The following is a 13800-nucleotide window of genomic DNA, read 5'->3' on the forward strand; positions in this document are numbered from 1 at the left end:
ATGAATTAAAATCCAGGATATTAAAAAATAATCATGTATTGTAGGGTATTACAAAATTGTAACAATTATTTCAGAGATGATCGTCTAAAAAGAGCGACATTAATCAATTTGCAACGTATCGACACTATCATGTTGAATGTCTATATTTATTCTTCGTGGGAATCGAACGATATCGATACGAAGCATCGATGGGTTAACCTTCGGCGAATTTGTTTGATAACCTCCTAGTCGGAGTCAACTATTCTGAAAACCTCGGATTTGTCAGACACGATTCCTGAAGTCCCACCAGGAACGTGTCTCGAAGAGGAGGTACCCTATTCTACTGAACACAATATGCGCGGCCGATTCTACTTCTGCGTAAATCACGGTACTGTAAACACAGCCTAATAGGACGTCTTCGTATTGCCTTGAAATATATTTGGGCATCATAACAACTTTTTCAAAATGCGTATTTGCAGGTCGAATTCTAAACGCTCGATGAGTGGTAATAGTTGGATATCGACATTCGCCGCTGGAACATTCTCTTGTGCTGTGGATTTAATACTGAAGAGGAAAAGCAGTGGAGACGTTAACGCGTTGACTGCCACAGAGACAATAAAATTAAATAATTTAAGAAATCCAATTACCACCTACAGTTAACGGCAGCCTTCGCGATTTTGTAAGTATAACAATAAGCTGCTAAACTTGAGTGAAATTGTTGAAAGAATTCTGCGTCGCAATTTTCATTAACACTTCAATAGCTTTCTCAATCATTGTACTATATTTAAAAGAAGCTTAACAATTTTATAGGAAAGTACTTTACGTTGGAAAACAATTCCAAAAGAAGACGATTTCTTTCTGAAAGTCTCAGTAGTGGAAACTGTATGTTTTGAATTCTCAATTGTTAACTTTCGGTTCTTAAAAGACTGTGAAGCCTTTATTTTATCAAGGGTAAAGTGTTAAGCTAAGAGCGCAACAAGATTAACACCTATTTAGAATTTCTCGTTTCTGAACGATTCTTTGAAATTTCATTAGAGCGACGCGTCGACGACAGGGAAAACAGTGGCAGTCAACGTGTTCACCACGAGGTCACCGCAACAGCAAAGAGGGTAGTTCCGTGAGTAATCTCTTCAAGTGAAACGGAAGCAGAAACTCGAGCCTCATCGGCGTCGGTGATGACGGGACCGATATTCTTTCACGTGTGAGGAAACACGAGCGCTCCAACCCTCTGGCTAAATTTCTGATACCGGCGTTCGAGGGGTGGAACCTAATTCATAAGAAACGCCGGGAGCTCTTCGGTGAACACGGAAGCGAGATCGAATATTGTAAGAGAGCATATATATAGGCTGAAGCATGTCATCTCCTTCTTTTTGTGAAGTGGTGCGACAGAAAAGCAGGCGAAAGAAAATGGGGGACAAGAAGATTTACAGGAGCACCCCTGTAAAAGGGGCACCCGAGCCACAAGTCATCAGTGATTCCTCGATTAACACGAATTCCTCGACGAACATCTCCAGACGGCTCCTGACACCACCAGTAAAAGCTGAGAAGAAGCAGAAACCGACGAGAGCTAAAAAAGAGATGAAACCGGCGAAAGCTAAGAAAAAGACGAAACCGGCGGAGAAGAAGACGGAAGCGGGAATAAACCGTAAGAAAAGGAAGCCTAAAAAGCTCGTATACAGCGACAGCGAATGGCTGACGACAGCGGAACAGACGGACGACGAGAAAGAAAACCTGGAGCAGTCCGTGAGGTCTCCGACGAAAAGATTTGCACTGTTCGAAGATGCCCCGTCCCCGGAACTGGTTCGCGAAGCTCAAGCCATTCACGACTATCATTTTGAGTCGCCTGTTCGCCAGCGTCGCAAATATGCCTTGAGTCCAGTCAGGGTAGATTTAGGGGACGGTGAGAAAACGTTACCTGTGAAAGACCTTCCGCATCTTCGGACCGTGTTTGATAGCAGCGACGAAGAGGAGGAATTGTTGCCCAGTAATTAAACTGTTTTTAACTTTGAACTGACAAAGACGTGATGATTAGACTGCGGAATAACTTGGGGCTAATTTTAATCAAATTTCAGGAAGAAGGGACCCAGTCAGAACCTACCCAGGTGTGGCACATCGCCGAAAAAAGAAAGCTGAAATCAATATTGATAAACCTAAGCGATGGATAGTCGATGTAAAAATTCATACAGCATCAGCTGATATGCTCTGGGATGAGTATGTCAGGGAACATCCAGAGGAAATGCGGGAGTATATTGCTCCACCTGCGGAACGACAAAAAGCAAGGTTTTCCCATTTAAAGAGCATGGACTCAAATAAGAGTGATAAAGGTATACAATGAACTCCTTCGGAGTTAATTGTACTCCATCGAGTACAAAGCGTTAATAAGGTAATATGATTAAAATTTCTTTAAAAGTAAAGGATTCATTTTGTTAATAGGCGAGGCTACTAAAAAAGAAGACTGGCGCACTCAGAAGATATCGATTGGCCCGGATAATCCAAAGCACACGTACATAGCACGTGGACATTGTGACAGAATCTTGAGAAAAGTTGTTAGGAAAATCATTGTAAAAGACCCGTTCGAATTCCCTGGACCCAAAGATGCTGCAGTCAAGAATTTGTCGTATTCGGAATATAAGCGAATCATTGCGAATGCTAAAAATATAAAAATTACAGAAGAAGAAAAATTCCAGAGAAGTAAACCAGTGGAGAGTGCATTGTCTACAGAATTCCAAAGACACCATGATTTTCGCTCGTATGCGACTAGAAAATACAATGTAGAACCGTACGAGTTCCCTGAACCCAAAGATGCTGAACTCGAGATTTGTTCAACAGGAGATTCGGATTTGCACCAGGCTGGTCCGTCATGCTCGAAAAATGAGCGGATCACCAAGAAGTATGCTAAAAATATAAAAATTACAGAAGAAGAAAAATTCCAGAGAAGTAAACCAGTGGAGAGTGCATTGTCTACAGAATTCCAAAGACACCATGATTTTCGCTCGTATGCGACTAGAAAATACAATGTAGAACCGTACGAGTTCCCTGAACACAAAGATGCTGAACTCGAGATTTGTTCAACAGGAGATTCGGATTTGCACCAGGCTGGTCCGTCATGCTCGAAAAATGAGCGGATCACCAAGAAGTATGCTAAAAATATAAAAATTACAGAAGAAGAAAAATTCCAGAGAAGTAAACCAGTGGAAAGTGCATTGTTTAAAGAAATCCGAAGATACAGTAATGTTTGTTCGTATGCGACTAGGTTAAAAGCGAAAGGACAGGAAATGTTATCCGAGAACGTCGCCAAAAATTCAAATGAAAAATCTTTGGTTTCTGCACAGAGAACAACGCGAAAAAGAGCGAGCGAGGTGAACAGAGACGATTCTAAAAGAGCAAATATAGCGGTGGATAAACCTACCATAAGGACTGTGAGAGATTTAGACGGTAAAAGATACGTTAAAGAAAAAGATAATTGGCGAATTATATGAAGCTTAAAAAAGATATATTTTTGTTGAATTGTATTATATAAATATCAGTTGATATTGGAGTTGGTGAATGAAATTCACGTTTCTCTCACGTTATATAGTCTCTATACATTATTTTGATTATACACTATTTTCAAGAAATTATATTGTTTCAATAAACGTTTATTTATTAGATGAGACCTCATTATTTTCGAATTGTACGTTACGCACATAATTGATCACACACACTTTAAATCAGAATAACTTTTTTATCGTTTGGTCCATTCATAATGATCAATTACGTGCGTAACTTTAGATTTTCCCTTACGCCTTACAAGAATATTTCGCGCTGTTATCAACAGTTTCGAATTCTAGTTAACAGCTGGATCAAAGATGTCGCGGGCACTGTGCAGCTGATCAGCTGATGTTTAATTTGTGGTTCGAAACACAGTGTGTGTGACACAGTGTAAGTGGACTTCAGCACGAAACGCAATTGTTGATTACAGTCACAGTTGATTATAACACTGTTCTCGTTCGATTTTCTACGTTCCTCTCCTTAGGGCTAAGATTGACGATCGTAGTGGTCGCGGTCGCGTGGTCGGTATGAGTTTTGTTTTCGATTTCGTAAGGAATTTGTTTCTAAAGATGCTACAGCTAATTTGGTTCGGGAAACGGAGGATATCTAATTCCCTGTGTATATACGTGAAAACCAACACTGGCAATACACTTGCCGTAGATCTGGACCCAAAATGGGACATAAAAAACGTGAAAGAGATAGTAGCACCTCGAATGGGTACATCACCTGAAGACATTAAAATTATTTTCGCGGGAAAAGAGCTGCATAACTCGACGATAATAGAGGTAAGCTTTTGCATTTCACTTGACAGTATCGACGACAAATCTGTTTTTACAAGACGAGCTAAAGTTAGGTATCATAACCTAATGAGGCTGTTATTCACTTAACAGCACCGGACCAATGTCAACGTATTAATTTCTATCAAAAGGAGAGAAAAGTGGTGTCGTTCATCTACAATGTAGTTAAGTGAGCAACAGCCTTTATGATGGACACTGTTGTTTAGACATTTAGTTTCCTTAATGCTATACTATCGTAGGAATGCGATTTAGGGCAACAAAGTATCCTGCACGCTATCAAAACTCCTCACCAAAGACTCAACAGAAGCAAAGACACAAGCACCATCGAAGAGTCTTCCGAGGCATCTGAATTCAATGATAGCGGAGGCAAGCCAATGAATGAAACTCTTACCGACTTGCCTTTGGACGATTCAGACCTGCAAGAGAATTCATTGAAGGAAGGTAGAATAATCGTAGCCTTTTAAAGGGTAAACACATGTGTTTAATGTGTATATGTCTATCAATGTAAACTACCATGAAGTTTCAGCAATTAATATTATATGATTGTTTGCAGACCATCGAAAGAATCGAGCTCACTTCTTTGTGTACTGTTCGGCACCATGCAAAGCAGTTACAACAGGAAAATTGAGAGTGAGATGCGCAACTTGTAATAGCGGAGCAGTTACAGTAGACAGAGATCCCCAATGCTGGCCAGATGTACTCCAGCCACGGAAAATAACAGTTCATTGTGAAAATGATCTGTGTCCTACACCTGCAACAATTTCTGACGATACTGAGACACAAGTTCTGTATGCTCATTTTTATTTCAAATGTGCAAACCATGCCAGTCTCGGGGAACAAGATGAAGCAGTTCCATTGTACCTTGTTAAACCAAACTTGAGGAAGATTCCTTGTTTAGCATGCACAGATGTTAGGTAGTTACTGTACTTTGTGTAGCATGATCTGGGTTCTCGTATCACTAAACAAAGTTACATTATTGCAGAGATATAGTACTAGTTTTTCCATGCGAAGCAGGACACGTAACTTGCCTTGATTGTTTTAAAGATTATTGCTCAGTTCGCCTAAGAGAACGTCAGTTCCAGTTTGATGATACTAGGGGGTATTATACTCTACCTTGCCCAGCAGGATGCTCTGACTCACTTATTCCTGAAGTGCATCATTTTCATCTTCTCTCTCAGCAACAGGTACTTCAGGAATACTACATAGTACTGCGAGTTGTTGTAAATTCTGACAAATTTTTGGATATTTATCGTATGCCTGTGCATTATTTAGTATGAACAGTATCAAAGGTTTAGTACAGAGGAGTATGTTTTACGTGCTGGAGGTCTTCTATGTCCTAGACCAGATTGTGGGATGGGGATTATACCAGCCTCCCCTGATGATGGTACCTCTGATGAAACATGTAGGAGAATTCAATGTATTGGTGGCTGTGGAGTAAGCATACTTGTGTAAAATAGTTTATACAAATTTTTGCTGCTTTGAGCATCGATAACAAATAGACGATTGCGCTTGCAGTATGTTTTCTGTAGAAGATGTCTACAAGGTTTCCACGTGGGAGAGTGCGAATCGCAGCCGTATGAATCTTCCAATGGAATGCTAAAATCCGGTGGATATTCGGTGGACCCGGAAAGGGCTAAAGATGTACTTAAAGCTATTTTATACAGATTCCATTTATCATAAACCTACAAAAGTTATTCTACATTATTTTCTCCAGGCAAAATGGGACGAAGCTACTATGGTGACTATAAAAATATCGACAAAACCATGTCCGAAATGCAGGACACCGACTGAAAGAGATGGTATTTACAATAACGTAAAACAAATTAATATTATCAACGTACAGTTCAAGATTAATGAAATATATTTTTCAGGGGGATGCATGCACATGGTTTGCACGAGAGCCGGCTGTGGTTATCATTGGTGTTGGGTGTGTCAAACCCAATGGACAAGAGAGTGCATGGGTAACCATTGGTTTGGTTAATGTACAGTGAACATTTAGAAACTTATATATTATTAATTTATACAAATGCAAATAGAATAAAATTTGTATACTGGCTGTCCCAGAAAGGGGTAATTCTTGAGGTGATTAGAATCACCTCTGAACTCCTTTCTTTTTCTAACACTCTTTCTTGGACACAATATATACTGATTTTATGGAAAACTAGATACTAAAAGTTGACTTAGTATCTAGAAAGGGATAGGATCTATACATTTTTCGAAAGAAACATTACAGTTTTTGTATAGCTTTTCCGAATTGTACTATTTTGTAATTCTACAAATAATTTATTAAAATACTCTTGTTTCCTAAAGATTTTGTTACTATTTAATGCGTAACTGTTGGTGGTTTATATATCAACACAAACTGTACTAAATTATTACCAATTATTAAACCTTTGCTTTATCTACGAATAAATAATCTAATTGTTTGCGATTCGATCACGCTTCTGTGAACTCTGAGGAAGACACCATGTACATATTCATGTTCAGTATACTTTATTGTAATAATTATATTATCCAATACATACCATTTAAAAGTATTAAGACACGATCTTCGGACGGATTGATTTCTTGGAAATCGATATTGAATTGATATCAATTTATCGATTACGAAACGCTTAAATTATTTTTGCAATTTGCAACCTGCTCGATCGATCCTGATACAAACGTTAATGCATACTGTTTAGGCTTATGAATAATTGAGAGGTCCGTAGCAAAGGCGATATAAATTTTCATTCTCGTCTAAAAAAGCTTGTCGACTTAAAAAATTTAACAAACACTTTTTATTTCGATTCGGTATATCTAGAATATAAGACAAAACTTCCTATTAATCTTTACAATAACAGGAGTTAAAATAGTTCTACAATATTTGTGACGAAGGTCTTTGTCAAGAACCTTTCAACATCTATTTTATAGAGGTGTGTGGGAACCGTAAATTGTCGGGTCAGGACGGGTTGGAAATTTTAGTCGGGAATCCGACATTTTAGGGTTCTCGTGCAGCTCTACTATTTTCATATTGCACCTACGTAGACGCGTTTTCTACGTTAGTCCTTTTCTCTTGATCTAATCACCTAGCTATCAGAATAATTGTAGAAATGAAGTAGCAACGATCCAGCATTATTAAAACTAATTGTATCACATACTTAAATCAAATCGCTGTAGTTTGCGGGGCCGGTGGTGGTGTCAACGGAGTCCAAGCGGTAGTCTGATGGTCGTTGGCAGCGATATCTGATTCCTGCCGATGGTGTCTGTCAATGACCGTCGTCAAGTATCTTCGATTCTCGTCTGGCTGTACATCGTTCAACGTATCCGCGTTTTGGTCAGCGTAACTGACTGGTATATGATGTTCTTTTGGTGGAGTGTCGTACTCTACACTAACGGGCGATACCGTTCCAGTCTGTTGGATAGGTTGCAGGTGCAACATTTGAGGATGATGGTGTTGCTGGTGGCGATCGGGTGTTGTAGACTGAACAGGTGACGCCTGGTACTCGTGAACATAGTCATCGACTGGAGGAACTGTGTCCGTGCCGTTGGGATGCAGAGGATGATGGAGACCGCTATGAGGAACTGATGCGTAAGATGACATTTGGTGATGCAGATGAAGGTTCAAGTTCAAGTAGGGTTGCTGTTGCTGTTGCTGCTGCTCCGAGAGAGAGCTGGGATGAATCCAGGCCGAGGCGTCGGTGCAGTGACCATGTTCTTGGGGCACAGAAGGCAGGTTCGATGGTACGTACAGGGCACATCCTGCGGCCGTAGTTGGCGAGGATGTCCCTACAACGCTTCTACTGAATATTGCGTGAGAGGATGATGTTGGTGACGGCGACGGAGACGTAGGCCACTCTTGAGCAGGTGGTAGACAAGCTGGACTCAAAGTTTGCAGAGATTCTGGGCTGCGCGGTGACCATCCTGATGCTGTCACGTATGCCGTGGAGTGCAGAAGTTGTACTGGACTGTACGGGTCCGCGCGTTGCTCTGCAAATAAAAGTTGAACGGTGGAATTCATTCATTTCTATTATTTTTTATAGAGGAGGACTTTACCGTCTTGTATATATTTATGTCTCAGAGAATACGGCGTGGATCTGCACGTATTTCTGTGGCTGGCTGTAGACACAGTACAGGAATTACTCAGATGATTATTGACTGTCACCGATGCTTGGTTTTGCGCAGCTGCTATCGCGGTAGCCGTGTTATACTCGTATCCCATAGTCGGCTGAGGTAAAAACCATGCTCCCGTGTCTGCAAATTAAAATATAAAATTTAGATTTTAACAAATTCTATGATTTTGCACACTTACATTGTGGATATGTTTGTGGATCAGCAGGACGTTCCTTGGCATCGAGGAACGCCTTCGCAAAGGGATTATACTTGATCTTCAAGTTCGTCACATCCTCATTTTGATAGGCCGTCACTGCTATGAACTGTGTCTCCGGATAACGATATGTGAGCACCTGGATAAGATGGATACAATAAATCATTTAGAAAATAAATTGAATTACAAGATCCACAGAGATTGTATTGTTGGTAATATTATACCGTTCTTTGTTCCACAGCATCCACACGGACAAGATGAACTCGGGGCTCATACTTGTGCAACGAGTTCAACATTATCTGTCCGTTCCCATTCGATTTGTTAGTTAACTTCACTTTGGCGAACGAAACTGCTTCTTTCATCCAGTGGGACCCGAAATTCGGGCTCTCTGGGTGGATATAGATCGGATTCGGTGGAGCAACTTCCGCTTTACCGCCTGGTACCCATTCTCCATTCACGAACTTCCATCTGTGAACATCGTTCTGCTTAGAAATAATAATTATAGTAAACTAGGGCAACATAGCCAGGCTATTAAAACCAAGGAGATAAACATGTGACTTGTAATTGCCGCTACCTAGGAGCTAAAATATTAGATGAAGGGTTAATTCAACAGATATGGAGACATTTTACCTGTGCGGGTCCACCTGGACGAATTCAAGAAGAAGCGTGTACATCGCTTTCGGCTCCAGTCCTCGTGCCACCACCTTCACCACCGGAAACATCCGTCTGAAATCAGAAGACAAAGGGCTGTAGCGGACCGGGAGAAAGATATTCGTCTTGTAACTGTTACCGGCTGCTGTTCTTCGGTGTCTACACGCCCTTATCCTTATCGGGATCTCACCTTGGGGTCTCGGCTACCACCGGACACGTTTTGTAAAATGATAAAGAAACCCGGCGTGGCGCGGCGCGGCCTCGAGAGCAACAACATTTTATAAAACACTAATGAAAATAACACTGAGGAACAGCTCGATCAGCAAGAGAAGAATCGAGCCGCCTGCAATAAAAGTTTACGATGCCCAACGATACCCGCGTAAAACATTCTCCCGTCGAGCTGGTACCTGCGAACGCCTCGTCGCTCGACAAACCGTAATCGTTTTTAATAATATTACGAATCGTAAAAGTAGCCGATGCCGCACCGGATGTTCTTTGATCCACCGGCATGCGCGGCGACCGATTTCCCCTTGGACAGGTTCATCCGTCTTTCGCGGTTTCCGGTTTTGCTATTCATTAGCCGACTGCGGATTTTATGCATTTATAGCGCAAAAAATCCATTTTACCGATTTTCAATGCAGTTTTTGAATCACGCAGACGCTGCTTTGCTTTCAAAGTTCGTGAAAAATGTCTCCATTTTATAACCGAATTCTTTAAAATTTAGTTTGGGAGTGTTTATATTAATTCTACAGAAGAGTGGACTTCCTAGACCAGGTAATTTATTTGTAAAATTTATTTTCAAATTTTCAGACGCAGAAGAGCTGAAGCGAGATGATAATTATAAAAGGAATTTCGTCGAATGTTGAGTTATGGTGGCTGGTGAGAAAGGAATACTACCAAGTGGTGTTATCTCGTGCATGGAACGCAGGTTCGCGTGAATCATCTAAATTCTCGTAACGTTTCGCAATGATCTTTTTCCATTCCGCGCGCCGTTTTTCTTCTACCGAGTGGTACATATGAACTATTATTTTTACCTTCTGCCTTGTTCACACCGGCGCTCTAATTAAGTCATTTTTACCAGCGACGGCGAGCCATCTTTGCTACGGATCTTTCGACCACCGGAGCATCCTTCGACGTTCTCGAACACGACGAGACAACCGACAACAACCAAGCCGCATCGAAATGATCGCGTCATTCCTGGGAATTAATTATTCCAAGCAAAGAGATCTGCACGGAGTGACGTCGCGATGTCACGAGACTTATCTTCGTCGTTCGAGGAAAATTACGTCTCGAAATTCGACATTTTTCCTTATTATTATTCGACCGCCTTGATTGGTCTTGCAAGCATTTTGCCGAGACAGTAATCTGTTATTTTATGTGCTCTTTTAACGCTTTTCCTCTTTTCTAATTTGCAATTTCACGTAGTCACCTATTATTCATTTTAATCTGATCGACTGCATGGGTATTATTAAAGCTCCAATTTGTAAAGTTAGTTTCTTTGTTAGCAATTATTGTTATACGAACAATTTCATCTCACTCACCTGCCATTCTTAGTAACGATCATCTCATTGGTCAGACACTGGAACTTGATCCATAGATCTCGATCCTCGAGAGACAAAGAAAGAGGCAGACCCTGGCTTCCGGTGATCGTCATGCCAAGATTCTGCCCGGAAACCACTGTCCTCTCGTCATTCTGTTCCTCGTGATCCCCTTCAGGCGATGATCGACTTCTAGCACTGCCACGTTCCCTGTCCCGATCATCGTGGATCTCTCTTTCTCGCTCTCTTTCGCAGCACGAAGATCGCGCTGGCGATCCAGGGTTGATCGCTGGCTGCTGCATTTTCTTTGTTCTCCAACTCTGCGTTGTCGATCTTCCAATCTTCTATTTTTCGATCTTCGTATCTCCAACTCTTCAAATCTTCAGCTATTCTTTTACCTCGAGAATTCTTACGACAACCAGATGCCTCACCGATGTGAATTTTACCCTCAGTCTTGCCTGGAAAGGTTTCAAACTTAGAATCTGCTCGATTTCCTTGTGGTGTAGACCGTCACTGTCAATGGAAGTATCCTGTCTTCAAGATGATTAACAGTCTCCTTTCCCCATTGTCTTCAGAATATTTAAAATTACTTGATCACTAGGAATTTCATCCCCTATCATCAAAATCCAACAGTCTCTCAACTTCTCTTCACTTCACAGATTATCTTCTCTCGATCTCGAAGACGATCACACAGAATGCTCCCAAACTTTCACCACAGTGAAGGTCACAGGTCAAATGTGCATTCAGGCACTTGGTTTACAAACTAGGAAGAAACTCGAAGGTGCTGCAATGTCTCCTTTGTCCAATATCCACTTCATCGCCGACCGTTACTTTGTTCCGAATCTCCGAGACACCAAACAGTTATCGCAAGAATATTCAATTGTTTTCCAATTCCAACTGCCACGGTCTCTCAACCTAAACTTCCAGACGCTCGACAGCCGTCAAACTGTAGCTCAACTCCAGACAACATCAACCAACTCAATCGCGTCAAATCTCGATCCAGACCAATGCACTGATCTGCTAATCGATCATCCCCCAATCAAGACCAGTGTACCAACATTTCAATCACTTCTCCACCCGTCGATCTCTTCAGCAAAGGCTGTCGCTGTCCGGAACGTGTCCACAAACCGGTAAACCGAGACCAGGGGTGGCGTGCAGGGTGGGTCCGATCGATCGGCATCGATGCGTTCGATCTTTCCGCCGATTGTCCACGGGCGCAAGAGAAAAGGAGAAACGAACGTGGGAAAGTCGACGTTAGATGGTGGAAGAAGGACAACGGGCGCGGCGTATTCCTTCCGGAGACTATTTCGGCCCCGTGGTCCGCGTGGCCGTGCTCGTAACACTTGGGCGCGATATTTCACACTAGTCGGCGAAGACGAGCCGCGGACTTGACTGGCTCGGATATCGTCGTCTCTGTTCGACAAAGTCTGTCTTGACTCTGTCCTGCCTCTGTTCCCGACAAAGGTACCCGCCGGGCACCGTCCAATCGATGCCTGCACCGGGTGCCCCCGCCGCCGGTCCAGCCAGGTGCTAATTAAAGGTCCGAATTAGGAAGGCACGCAGAGCAGCATGGCGGCTACCGTCAGGTTCGGCCAGGATTGGTCCGCGATCTCCAACCGATGGCTCGATCCTTTTCTCCGGAGAGGATCGAGGACACCGGTCGCCGCCTATTCGACCAACACTCGACCAATCAGCCATACACCTGGCCAATCCTCAAACGGTTACGTTTCGCGATTACACGTCGGTTGGTCGATCGCAACGACACCACGAGGCAAGTCAGTCCGCCCACGCCTGACTCCGCGATCATCCTCGGGATCGCTTCTGTCGTCGCGATCGCGGGAGTCTCGCGATCAAGCTTTCTAGATTCTCGATCCAACCGGAGGCTCTTTCTCTCTCTCTCTCTCTCTTTCTTTATCGCACAAGATTTGTTTGCTCACTTTGATCCTGCGTGATCATTATTGTTCCACTGGCTTGATCTACTTTTTTGACAAGAGTCTCTTTGGGTGATCCTCGAGTTAACTGCCAAGTTCAAGTGCGACGAGGATCAGTCGTGTTCTCGAGAGTTTTAGTAGAGATTTAGTGGTGATACGGATTTGATTCTTGGAGGATTGAAGAGTGTGGTGTGCGCTGAGAAGATTCGGAGTCGAGAAGATTGCTGGAGACTGGAAGCAGTGATTGGTAATTAGATGATCTGTTTTATCTTATTGGGAGAGATACTTGGGTTTTGGTGAATTGTTTCCGACACGTTCGCTACCATCGTTACAGATATGTGACTTCAGTTAACACGCTGTTAAAGATAGTTACATTAGTTTTGTACATTTTGTTGTTTGAATTCGTTAGATTCGTTTAATAAAACATTTTAACGAGGACGATGAGACACAAATGCTGGCAGCGAACGCGTTTATCTTTCTACCATTTTAGTAAATAGTTTTAGAATAAGAATTTAATTGACATACCCAATCTTATATCTGTTCTGAAGAAATGCTACATTATTAACCCTTGCAAGAGGGATGCTTTTGGTAATTTCATGAGAATCATATGTTTGAATCCACAGTAAATTCCTGCGCATGTAACGGGTCCAAAAAGTGATTTCAAAAGATTTAGCATAGTTTTCGTATTTCTGGCAATTTTTACGTGTCTCCAGTGAAAGTTGCTCTATCGAAAGTGAAACTGAAGATAGCGACAATCGTAAAGATTTCACTATAACTTTCGCTTTAGATGTACGGTCGTAAACGGCGCTGCACTTGCCAAAAAGTTTTGCCGCTCCTTCGCCAATATAACGTTCATATTTTCATGCTGTGAACAAATAGATTCATGGAAAGTTGAGAGAGTCTTCAAAATTGCAGTAAAATTTTGTTTTCGTTCCTCGTGAATCGAATGAAGCAAAACTAAAATGATATTGCAATTTATATGCATTTATATTTTATAAAAATAAATATTTCCTTTCCAAGGAAATTTTTAGTATTTAATTAAAAGTTCAATTAAAACTTAGTCTTGT

At 41.8% G+C, this 13800-nt stretch overlaps 4 protein-coding genes across 5 annotated transcripts in view; 3 read left to right on the plus strand and 1 right to left on the minus strand.

Moving 5' to 3' along the window:
- Window positions 1-80: 80 nt before the first annotated feature.
- LOC143214928 (uncharacterized) lies at window positions 81-3604 on the plus strand. Of its 2 annotated transcripts, XM_076436494.1 has the most exons (6): window positions 81-367; window positions 459-658; window positions 790-930; window positions 1015-1963; window positions 2052-2303; window positions 2413-3604. In XM_076436494.1, the coding sequence occupies exons 4-6, from the start codon at window positions 1333-1335 to the stop codon at window positions 3456-3458; spliced, it is 1929 nt and encodes a 642-aa protein (XP_076292609.1). In that variant the 5' UTR covers window positions 81-367; window positions 459-658; window positions 790-930; window positions 1015-1332; the 3' UTR covers window positions 3459-3604. The 2 variants fall into 2 exon arrangements, with proteins under 2 accessions (XP_076292609.1, XP_076292610.1); XM_076436495.1 differs by lacking the exon at window positions 790-930.
- Window positions 3605-3829: 225 nt separating this feature from the next.
- Park (E3 ubiquitin-protein ligase parkin) lies at window positions 3830-6843 on the plus strand. The gene is made up of 8 exons (XM_076437569.1): window positions 3830-4295; window positions 4547-4748; window positions 4861-5221; window positions 5290-5491; window positions 5580-5741; window positions 5823-5948; window positions 6022-6106; window positions 6179-6843. Exons 1-8 carry the CDS (start codon window positions 4038-4040, stop codon window positions 6286-6288), a joined length of 1506 nt encoding a protein of 501 aa, XP_076293684.1. The 5' UTR covers window positions 3830-4037; the 3' UTR covers window positions 6289-6843.
- Window positions 6743-13799, minus strand: Byn (T-domain transcriptional activator brachyenteron). Its single transcript, XM_076437564.1, has 6 exons — window positions 10806-13799; window positions 9244-9339; window positions 8838-9081; window positions 8599-8752; window positions 8343-8540; window positions 6743-8276 (listed from the first exon to the last, which is right to left on the minus strand). Exons 1-6 carry the CDS (start codon window positions 11102-11104, stop codon window positions 7453-7455), a joined length of 1815 nt encoding a protein of 604 aa, XP_076293679.1. The 5' UTR covers window positions 11105-13799; the 3' UTR covers window positions 6743-7452.
- The window catches only part of LOC143215443 (dnaJ homolog subfamily B member 13), a 32723-nt gene continuing 31536 nt past the window's right edge, over window positions 12614-13800 (plus strand). The window contains exon 1 of the mRNA XM_076437574.1: window positions 12614-12980. The gene's annotated coding sequence lies outside the window, so the exon portion shown is untranslated. The remainder of the gene's footprint in view (window positions 12981-13800) is intronic.

This window comes from Lasioglossum baleicum, chromosome 13, assembly GCF_051020765.1.
Source record: "Lasioglossum baleicum chromosome 13, iyLasBale1, whole genome shotgun sequence".
NCBI classification, from domain to species: Eukaryota; Metazoa; Arthropoda; class Insecta; order Hymenoptera; family Halictidae; genus Lasioglossum; species Lasioglossum baleicum.

Coding starts and splice junctions, on each gene's coding strand:
- Park (XM_076437569.1), top strand. CDS start 4,038: ATGAGTTTTGTTTTCGATTTCGTAAGGAATTTGTTTCTAAAGATGCTA. Junction 4,296..4,546: donor ATAACTCGACGATAATAGAG/GTAAGCTTTTGC, acceptor ATACTATCGTAG/GAATGCGATTTAGGGCAACA. Junction 5,492..5,579: donor ATCTTCTCTCTCAGCAACAG/GTACTTCAGGAA, acceptor TGCATTATTTAG/TATGAACAGTATCAAAGGTT.
- Byn (XM_076437564.1), bottom strand. CDS start 11,104: ATGCAGCAGCCAGCGATCAACCCTGGATCGCCAGCGCGATCTTCGTGC. Junction 9,340..10,805: donor ATCGTTACTAAGAATGGCAG/GTGAGTGAGATG, acceptor TTCTGATTTCAG/ACGGATGTTTCCGGTGGTGA. Junction 8,753..8,837: donor ATGCTGTGGAACAAAGAACG/GTATAATATTAC, acceptor CATCTTATCCAG/GTGCTCACATATCGTTATCC.
- LOC143214928 (XM_076436494.1), top strand. CDS start 1,333: ATGTCATCTCCTTCTTTTTGTGAAGTGGTGCGACAGAAAAGCAGGCGA. Junction 1,964..2,051: donor AGAGGAGGAATTGTTGCCCA/GTAATTAAACTG, acceptor ATCAAATTTCAG/GAAGAAGGGACCCAGTCAGA. Junction 2,304..2,412: donor CTCAAATAAGAGTGATAAAG/GTATACAATGAA, acceptor TTTTGTTAATAG/GCGAGGCTACTAAAAAAGAA.